This window comes from Euleptes europaea, chromosome 20, assembly GCF_029931775.1.
Source record: "Euleptes europaea isolate rEulEur1 chromosome 20, rEulEur1.hap1, whole genome shotgun sequence".
NCBI lineage: Eukaryota > Metazoa > Chordata > Lepidosauria > Squamata > Sphaerodactylidae > Euleptes > Euleptes europaea.
In genome coordinates this window covers 4,989,247-4,999,324 of record NC_079331.1, presented here as the reverse complement: position 1 = coordinate 4,999,324, position 10,078 = coordinate 4,989,247, and the positions used below count along the sequence as shown (strand labels likewise).

Here is a 10,078-nt window from a genome sequence, read left to right as displayed (position 1 = left end):
TTTCCTTTAGGCATTCGGTTCTGTTAACGGGTCGTTGCAATCCTTTGTAGACGTGATGAACTTCTAAAGCGATCGGCACAAAATCGAGAAGACGTTCCTTTTCGTTGCGGAGAAAAAGGGGATTTTAAGCAAATGCGACAGTGGCGAGTCCTGTGACTCTCTTGATTCAGAATATTTTTTTTAATGCTGCCAATCTTGACCGTGGTTTTGTTGAAAAACTAATGGGAATCGCTCTTCCTTTTTAGAAAATGAATTTGGGTTGGTAACTCCTTATATGTATCTCCTTGCCTTACCTTAAAAAAATAAAAATCAGGGTTGGGGTTTTTTTTGGGTAATTTTTCTGTTCCCAGGAATTGAATAAAGGTATAAGCACTTTTTTAAAAAGTCTCCTCTCTGACCCCACTTAAAAAATATCAAGAGTATGCTTTCCCTGATTGCCCAAGGAGCTTCAGGATTTGGTCATAATATGCTGGGTTTTTTCCCCACTTGGAAGGACAACTTACTAGGATTTGGCCCGGTGAAAGACTGTTTCTCGAAAGGCTCCCCAGCCTCTCTGCTTTATTTGGTTGTACATGTCCAGTCGTATAAAACCCTGTTAAGTCAAAGGCCGAATTCTGTAATCCTTTAATTTTTACAGTTCTTTTTAAATCCTGAGGCTTACAACTTTTTTTTGAATACATTATTCAATTCTTTAATATTCTAATGGACTAGCAGAACAACAGGTACACACTTGGCTATGCTTTTTTTTTAGTTTCATTTTTCATTGCAGAATTATTTGGCGGTGTACAGTAATCTGTAAACTTGCATCAAGTTTATGAATAAAGAACCATTTTAAGAATTCTGTTTCCAGTTAATTATCTCTGCATAAGTTGGTTTCCAACCGCTTGGAGTGTAGCATTTTTCTTGACATTGGTGTCTGCAAAGATGGAAAAATAATTTGTGGTTTTTATATTTAATTTTATCTTGTGTTGTATTTTTAACATTAAATAATATATGGAAAGAGTGTAACTAGCTGCTTGACTCTTAGCAAATGGCTATCTTTAAGTAACGCTACCTTCTCATGCCTGTCATATGATAAGATTCCTAAAATACTAATCCAAAGCAGCTACAGATCTCATCCCCTCCCCACCAAAATGACATTTTACTGCTTAATGTTTAGATGGCATAACTTTTAAACTAATGTTTTATTTATTATTTCATTTGCTCCCTGCCTTTCTAACTAATGGGGACGCAGGGGCTTACATCCAATGGGCTTACATCCTTCTCCTCTCTGCCATATTATCCTCACAACAACCCAAGGTCACCCAGCGAGCTTCCATGGCCCGAATGGGGATTCAGACCCAGGTCTAGTCCGACACTCTGAACCACAACACCACATTGGATCTCGGTGTCTGTGAGAATGTCTGCGAGAAGCAGATTTCCTTTCCTTCCCTTGTACAATTAGAAGGAGGAAAAAGCGGGAGGTTGGATCTGTATGAAGTTTAAAATTAGATTCACGGAGGATTGGTCTATTGGTGGCTAGGGTTGCCAGGTCCCTCTTCGTCAGTAAGAGGTTTTGGGGTGGAGCCTGAGGAGGGTGGAGTTTGGGGAGGGACTTCAATGCCATAGAGTCCAATGGCCAAAGCGGCCATTTTCTCCAGGTGAACAGATCTCTGTCGCCTGGAGATCAGTTGTAATAGCAAATCTCCAGCTAGTACCTGGAGGGTTGGCAACCCTAATTACAAGTGATCTCCAGCCGATCAGTTCCCCTGGAGAAAATGGCCCGTTGTTTTACTAAAGCAGGGGGGGAAATTGAAATGGTAAGACTATAATAAATAATTATAATATATAATTATATATTATAATATTATACTGTTATGCTTTTGAAATCAGTCCTGCAACGAAAGGTATCTAAGCTGGAGATCTGCTATTACAACTGATCTCCAGCCAATCAGTTCCCCTGGAGAAAATGGCCCGTTGTTTTACTAAAGCGGGGGGGGGGGAATTGAAATGGTGAGACTATAATAAATAATTATTATAATATATAATTATATATTATAATGTTATACTGTTATGCTTTTTAAATCAGTCCTGCAACAAAAGGTATCTAAGCTGGAGATCTGCTATTAAACTGATCTTCAGCCAATTACAACTGATCTCCAGCCAATCAGTTCCCCTGGAGAAAATAGCCCGTTTTTTTACTAGGGCACAGGGGGAAATAGAAATGGTGAGACTATAATAAATAATTATTATAATAAATAATTATTATATTATAAATTGTTATAGTAAATAATAATTATAATAACCAATTATTGTATTATAATAAGTTGTCATAAATAATTATAAGTTATAATACATAATTTTAAATAATTATAAATCATAAATAAATTGTACATAATTATAATTATAATTATCATAAATTGTTATAATAAATAATTACTATATTATAAGTTGTCATAAATAATTATATTATAAATTATAATACATAATTTTAAATAATTATAAATGATTATAAATAATAAATAAATTGATATAAATAATAATATAATTATTATAAATGATTATAAATCATAAATAAATTATTATAAATAATATAATTATTATAAATGATTAGAGTAAATTATAATCCTATAATTTTAGACTGTCGCGCTTTATAAATCAGTCCTGCAACAATGGGTCTCTTGGGAAGCGACCGGAAGTCCCGCCTCCGCTCTTCCCTCCTTTTCCGTTCTAGGGCGCGAGCGGGGTTTTCTGGCGCGGCGCTGATGACGCGCTCCGAGCGCGCCCGGTCCTTCGCCTTTAGCAGCGCCGCCGCCGACTTCCGGCCTCGGCTGGTTGCTGGGCGACTGGCGGGGCCTGGACGGGCCTGCTGAGGCGGCGGCGGCGGCCATGGAGCCCGACCCGAAGGCCTTCTACGTGCTGAGCAACCTGGCCGAGGTGGTGGAGCGGGTCCTGGCCTTCCTGCCCACCAAGGCGCTCCTGCGGGCGGCCTGGTGAGGGCCGGGGGGACGCCGTTCGAGCGGGTGGGGGGGGTGAGGGGGCTTTAGGCGCGGCTGTAAGCACCCCCCGCTCCGAGCCGGAGAGCTGCCAGTTCTGATCGGGATAGCTGAAGAAAAGTAGCACAGTTAACAGTTGTCTAGAAATGAGTAATTGATTAGGTATGGTGGGGAAAGACGTTAGTTAACCTTCTATAAGGCAGTCAAAAAGGGCAAGAGCCCAGTAGCACCTTAAAGACTAACAAAAATATTTTCTGGCAGGGCATGAGCTTTCGTGAGCCACAGCTCACTGCTTCAGATCTGAAGGAGTAGAAAAGGGCATACGGTTAACATTTACATACTGATGCTTGTTTGAATTCACTCTCCTCTACTTAAAGACAGGTGGATTCACATTCTAAGCTGTATCTGAAGAAGTGAGCGGTGGCTCACGAAAGCTCACACCCTGCCAGAAAATATTTTTGTTAGTCTTTAAGGTGCTACTGGACTCTGGCCCTTTTTGACTGCTGCAAACAGACTAACACGGCTACCCACCGTGAATTATCTTCTATAAGGCAATCTGCTACAAATTCTTTGGAGACTCCGATGGTGGGAACTGTATAAAAAAAAATTTAGTGCAGAAAAGAGATTCCTCTGCTGCTACAAGGCATGTGATTGGGGGCGGTTCGAAACGAGGAAGAGAAACAGGGAAGCCCGGTTGCTGGTGACATCTGGTGGTGAAAAGAACAGGCAGGGAGGGAGAGCGTCAAATTTGAATATCCTCTTGATGCTTTCTCACTGGGTGGCCTTGGGTAGGCTGCCATTTCTCAGCCAAAACGACATGTGCATGTTTATATAGGATCGCTAGACGGGCCTTCAGGATCGCCTCAGGGAACACCACAAATAACATAAGTGCTGTACTAAGAACACCCAAGTGCAAAGCGTCGCTATTTCCGGGCATACCTGTTTTACGCTGGTGCTGCTTCCTTTGTGTTTCAGTGTGTGCCGTTTATGGAGAGAGTGCTCCCGTCGATTGCTGAGGACTCGGCAGAACTTCGCCTGGGTCTCTGCAGTTGAAGGAGGGACGTCCAATCATGCTCTAGTCCAGGAATTAGAAGAGGAGCTTGAAGTAAGTGAATGGGTCAGGATTGGAGCATATTTGGAAGTATTGCTTTCAATAGCTTTGGTAATTGTCCAGGTTTTTGTTTTGTTTTTTAAATAGCTGGCTAACTTTTAATAATTTTATTTGGTGTTTTTTCTTCTTTTTTTAAATCAGAGCTGCATAAATTTGCCGGTAAATCCATTGTTTTCATGAAATGGCCTCTTTCGGATCTAGAAGACAGATTTTGTGTTTGTAGAAGAGGCATTTCCTCCGTTAGAGAGGAGGGGGAAATGTTTGTTTGTTTTTTAATTTTATTTTACAGAAGGTCCAAGTGCTGCCCCAAACGGTGTTTTATATAGCAGATACAGAGACTTTCAGCGGCCAAGAAGAGCACAGGCAAAAGAAAGGTGAGTACAATGTATTCGCATTTGTGGTTTTGCTGTAGAGGATTTATCCCATTATATTTTAGCTTGTCCTCTTTATGCAATACCTGGGGGGTGGAATTCCTTCATACCATATTAAGTGGGGTTGAACTCGTTTCCTGATTCCAATAAATTAGTATTTTTATTGTCAGATACTGAAACATTTATCATTTTCCGGCGGTCACTTTTCGCTCTAGCAGTCAAAAAGATAAAAGCCAAACTGGTGCCAAAGAATGTAACTGGCCAGAACTGATGGCCAGTTAGGATATATTTTAATTATATTGTATTTTATCATAATTTATTTGGCATTTTGTATTTAAAAATTACAGCTCGAAGAAGAAATAGTAAAGAAACGGCCCTCGCTTTAGAACGGTTATTGCCCAAACGATGTCAAGTCCTCGGTTTGGTGACGCCTGGGGTTGTGGGTAAGGAAATGCCCTAACGTTGGCTGCACTTTCAAGCTGTTCCTTCCCCTCTTGTAAAGAAAGACAAAACGCGCGGGACTTCAGTCTGGATTTCTTGCTCATTAAGGGGCCGTTTGCATTAACATGAAGCTCCCATATAAGCATGTGGGGCAACCCAAGGTCAGCACTCCGGAGCACATGGTGTGAACCAGCCTTTCCACACAGGGGACTTGTCCAACGTGATTTATTATCCAATTATCCACCACGCTTACAGCTCAGCAGTGTGGGGTGCACACCCAATATGTTGCAGCCTCCAGTTTGGTTCACATCACATCAAGCTGCCTTATACTGAATCAGACCCTCGGTCCATCAAAGTCAGTATTGTCCACTCAGACCGGCAGCGGCTCTCCAGGGTCTCAGGTAGAAGTCTTTCACATCACCTACCTGCCTGGTCCCTTTAACTGGAGATGACTGGGATTGAACCTGGGACCTTCTGTGTGCCAAGCAGGTGCTTACCACTGAGCCACAGTTGCTGGCTGGGTATCCCGGTTCCCCATCATGGAAAGCTTACTTTCGCAACTGTGGCCCCAATTCAGAGCTAGCATAACAAAGGGTAGAAAGTGGAGAGGAACCACATATAGAAGAAAAAGAGTTGGTTTTTATATGCCAACTTTCTCTCCCATTTAAGGAAGAATCAAACTGGCTTACAATCACCTTCCCCTCCCCACAACAGACACCCTATGAGGCAGGTGGGGCTGAGAGAGCTCTGAGAGAGCTGTGATTGGCCCAAGGTCACCCTGCAGGCTTCATGTGGAGGAGTGGCAAAACCAACCCAGTTCACCAGATTAGAATTCACCGCTCTTAACCACTACACCACGCTGTCCAAAATAACATCAGATGTGAAGCACAGTTGCCGTCAGTCGCACTCCCAAGAATCTCAGCCTTTTCCAACTGCTCTGGGAGACCCGGGTTCAAATCCCCACTCATGCCATGGAAGCTCGCTGGGTGACCTTGGGCCAGTCACACTCTCTTTTGTGGCACTTTTGTGTCATTTCATTCTGCTAGCCAAAATGAGGACATTTTAAAAATATACGATTTACTACGGAGGAGGCTAGTTTTGAAGTAATTATGATAAATATGACGGGTTTGTTTCTTTTTTTTGAATTCCAGTATGGGGAGAGACATGCTAGAAACGCCAGAGGTCTTAAAAAATAAAGTTCAGTTTTAAAAATTTTGCTTTTCAGTCAACCCTACAGGATCTCGCAGCGGCCGCCCTCTGGAGATTGAAGATGGTGAAGCCGGCTTTGCGTTATTATTCCCCAAGATCGATGGGGTGAAGATTCAAACCTTCCACTTTTTTAAAGATGCCAAGTCCAAGGTCATTGATGAAAACCAGTTTGCTGAAGCAGGTGAGTAAAGTTAAAATCCCAGGGGAGTAAATGTTTCATTAGTTGATGGGGTTTGTAGAACTGTTGCTAAATTTGCAGGCTTAAGCTCAAGAGATATATATGGGAATCTAACTGTTTCCTTGGCCTCAGCCCCTGGCTGTCCAGGGCTCTGGACTTCTTCAGGTACCTGAGTAATGTTGCTCTACAGTTAACTATTTTTTCCCCTTCTCTTCCCCTCTCCCCTTTGCAATCAGGTCTCAAGAATAACCCAGATCTCAGAGTCGTTCTTCTGTTTGGATACAACACCTGGAAGTCAGGAGCCACACGGTTTCTGCACCAGATAGTCAACCGCTTGAATGAAAAAAGCATCGTCTTGGCCGGGGGACATGTGGACAGCTTTACGTCTCTGACTTCTGAGAGGTGGGTATCTTTTGAAAGGGGCATGTGATCTCCTTGCCCTTGACTCTGGGAATTCCCTGAGAACCTTTTCATTGCGCTGGCCAAAGAGCAAAGAGTGGGCTGTGATTGTGTGCCACAGGCTTGGCTCTCATCTGTTTCTGAAAATACTGGCATTTTATTTTGAAAACCTTCAAGTTTCTGGCTCTCATGGTCTGCCCCAGCCTCTGAGACTTAGAGTGGGCTAAAGCTGCTTATCAGACATAAGAGAATTGATGGCCAGCTAGCCTTACCTGGAATGTAAGTTCCTGGTGCTGGAAGTCCAGGATGGGCTGTGAATTCTGTTTGCTCACAGCTTGACAAGCCTTATTAAATGTACCAGGGTTGTCTCAGAGGTGCCGTTGAATGCGCCCAGGGTTAAATTGTTTTGGGTGCCTGAAATAAATGGCTGAGGGTGGGTTGAGAGCCCTGCATCTATCCCAGGTGTGCATTATCCAAGCGAGGTCTTGTTGGATGCGGTATTTTGTGCTGGCTTGGAAAATAAGAGACCTCTTTCAGCTTGTCCCCCACATCCTCAACTCCATCTTCAGTTGTTGTTTCAACCAGTATTTTAACACAGACATTAGACTTGAAATAGACTGCTTATATATATGAAGAACTTGTGGAGTATTCTGTGTGGCTTTGAATGGCTTCTGTACTGTTATCCTTAGTAGCATGTTTGTAGAGTTGCATGTGTACATTTTGGGATTGCATAGTAAAATCATACAAAATTGTATTTTCGGATCTTTCTATGCAAATAGTGGCCTCGTGGTACTGTTTTTTTTCTTTACTAGCATTATCAGGCAGGTTCTTTGGAGAGGTGGCCCGTCGGTTTTCTAAATAAAGTAACAAAACCTAGGCTGCTTCTGCCATGTGATTAGCCTACTTGGAGCTTTCCAGCAATCAGGTTTTTTGGCCAGCCTGGGTATGGCACTGGAGCTCTAGATTATCTCCTCCTGCGGTCTGTGTCCTGCGTATCAAACAGCCTCCCCCCTCCCTTTCAGTCTGATGAATCCTTGCCAGGTGCATGGGTTTCCCGGAGTCTGGTGGGATGGGCGTTGAAGGCCAGCAGAATTCTGGGTGGCTTCCAGCCTCTGGACGTGTCCCTTTTATAAGAAGAAAAAAAGAAGGGCGAGAAACCCCTAATAGAAGACCGAGGGGAAAAATGTGCCAAGCACCAGAGGTTACCAGGCGTTTTATCTAATAACATGTAGCTACTCCAAAATTTTCAAAATATTAGTAATGACAAAGGTTCAAATAAATTGCAAAACGTATATTACAGTATACAAATAATGACCCAACGTAAAATGCTCATTGTTTGTATGTTGTAATATATGTTTTGCAGTTTATTTGAACCTTTGTCGTTACTAATATTTTGAAAATTTTTGGAGTAGCTACCTGTTAATAGATAAGGGCCTTGTAACATCTGTTGCCCTGCACAATTTTTCCTTCGCCTTTTATAAGAAGGCCATATGATTACACTATGTATTTACTCTAGGCAGAGGGTGCGGGGGGTGGGTGGGGAGGGAGGTGGCATTTCAGGTGAATTATTGTTAAGCCACAACTTTATAGCGAGTGACCTGAAAGCGAGGCTGTTCTCCCGCTGCCTTATTTTCCCTCTCCACCCTGATGAACTTTTTTCAGAAGAGATCTCGTATCGATTGGATCGAATTGATAATAGGAAAAAGTTATAGAACCTCTTTGCTTGTTTTGAGGGTGGGGGGATTATTCTGAAAGTAAAGATGAGCTTTTTCCTGATTCAGAATTGTTCCTGGCCTTCGAATAAGCTTCCTAGGGAAGTGGGGAGGGAGGTATGTTGTAGGGTTGTCGGCTCCGGGTTGGGAAATTCCTGGAGATTGGGGGGGGGCAGATATCAGGAGGAGAGGAAGCTCAGCAGGGATGTGATTCCAGAGAGCCAATCTGCTGACACTGCTATTGTCTCCAGGGGAACTTACCTCTGTTGTCTGGAGATCAGTTGTAATTCCAGGATATACTCAGACCCCACCTGGAGGTGGGCAACCCTAACGTAATGAAGAGTTGGAAGAAGAGTAGTTTTTATACCCCACTTTTCTCTACCTTAAGGAGTTTCAAAGCGGCTTACAATCACAGTCCCTTCCTCTCCCCACGACAAACACCTTGTCAGGTAGGTGGGGCTGAGAGAGTTCAGAGATTACTGCGACTGGCCCAAGGTCACCCAGCAGGCTTCATGTGGAGGAGGGGGGGAATCGAACCCAGATCTCCAGATTAGAATCTGCCGCTCATGTGGAAGAGCGGGGAATCAAACCCAGGTCTCCAGATCATAGTCCACTGCTCTTAATCACTACATCACGCTGCCTTTCCAGCTCTTGAATACGTATATAGGCACGTGGCACAATAAATCAGTGGGGAATAGCGCTCAGGGTATATGATAACCATCTTCAAGTACTTGTCATATGGAGGATGGTGCCGAGTTGTTTTCTGTTGCCCCAGAAGGTCGGACCAGAACCAGCGGGTTGAAATTAAATCCAAAGAGTTTCCATCTAGATATTAGGAAGAATTTTCTAACAGAGCGGTTCCTCGGTGAAACAGGCTTCCTTGGGAGGTGGTGAGCTCTCCTTCCCTGGAGGTTTTTAAGCAGAGGCTAGATGGCCATCTGTCAGCAATGCTGATTCTATACCCTTAGGCAGATCTTGAGAAGGAGGGCACCTTGGCCATCATCTGGGCATGAAGTATGGGTCACTGGGTGTGTGTAGGGGGAGATAGTTTGGAATTTCCTGCATTGTGCACGGGGTTGGACTAGATGCCCCTGGTGGGCCCTTCCAACTCTGTGATTCTAGGGCTCTGTAATAAAGTCCCACATGCACATGTCTTTGGGCAATGGTATTGGTATTACTTCTCTTTTCTTGTAATGTATTTAGTTTCGTTGGTGGTCTGATATCCTTGGGGGACCATCTTTCCAACATGGTGCTTCTCTTCTCCTCTCTCTTTCAGCAACAGTCAGGCCGCCGATTCATGCGGTGTTGTTGGCTTGGCGTTCAGCGGGCCCCAGATCCAGAGCGCCGCCATCCTGCTGGATCAGGACGTCGTCGACGAGCGGACAGCGGAAGCGGCGATGCAGCGCCTCAAGGCAGCAAGCATCCCCGAGCACAACACCGTTGGCTTCATGTTCGCCTGCGTCGGCCGGGGATACCAGCACTACAAGACCAAGCAGAACCTCGAAGCGGACGCCTTCCGGAAGTTCTTCCCTCGCATCCCCCTCTTCGGCTTTTTCGGGCACGGGGAGATCGGGTGCGACCGGATCGTGACCGGGAGTTTCATCCTCCGGGAGTGTAATAACGTCAAGGACGACCTGCTGCACGGTTACACCACTGTCATGACCCTTATCCATCTTGGCTGA

At 44.0% G+C, this 10,078-nt stretch overlaps 1 protein-coding gene across 1 annotated transcript; it reads left to right on the top strand.

The window, feature by feature from the left end:
* The first annotated feature begins 2,865 nt into the window (after positions 1–2,865).
* Positions 2,866–10,078, top strand: FBXO22 (F-box protein 22). The gene is made up of 7 exons (XM_056865985.1): positions 2,866–2,972; positions 3,951–4,080; positions 4,376–4,460; positions 4,805–4,900; positions 6,124–6,288; positions 6,522–6,687; positions 9,673–10,078. The coding sequence occupies exons 1-7, from the start codon at positions 2,869–2,871 to the stop codon at positions 10,076–10,078; spliced, it is 1,152 nt and encodes a 383-aa protein (XP_056721963.1). The 5' UTR covers positions 2,866–2,868.

Bases quoted from the DNA above. Each gene is read 5' to 3' on its own strand.
- FBXO22 (XM_056865985.1), top strand. From the start codon at position 2,869: ATGGAGCCCGACCCGAAGGCCTTCTACGTGCTGAGCAACCTGGCCGAG. The intron at 2,973-3,950 runs GTGAGGGCCGGG...TTTGTGTTTCAG, and splicing joins GCGCTCCTGCGGGCGGCCTG to TGTGTGCCGTTTATGGAGAG. The intron at 6,289-6,521 runs GTGAGTAAAGTT...CTTTGCAATCAG, and splicing joins AAACCAGTTTGCTGAAGCAG to GTCTCAAGAATAACCCAGAT.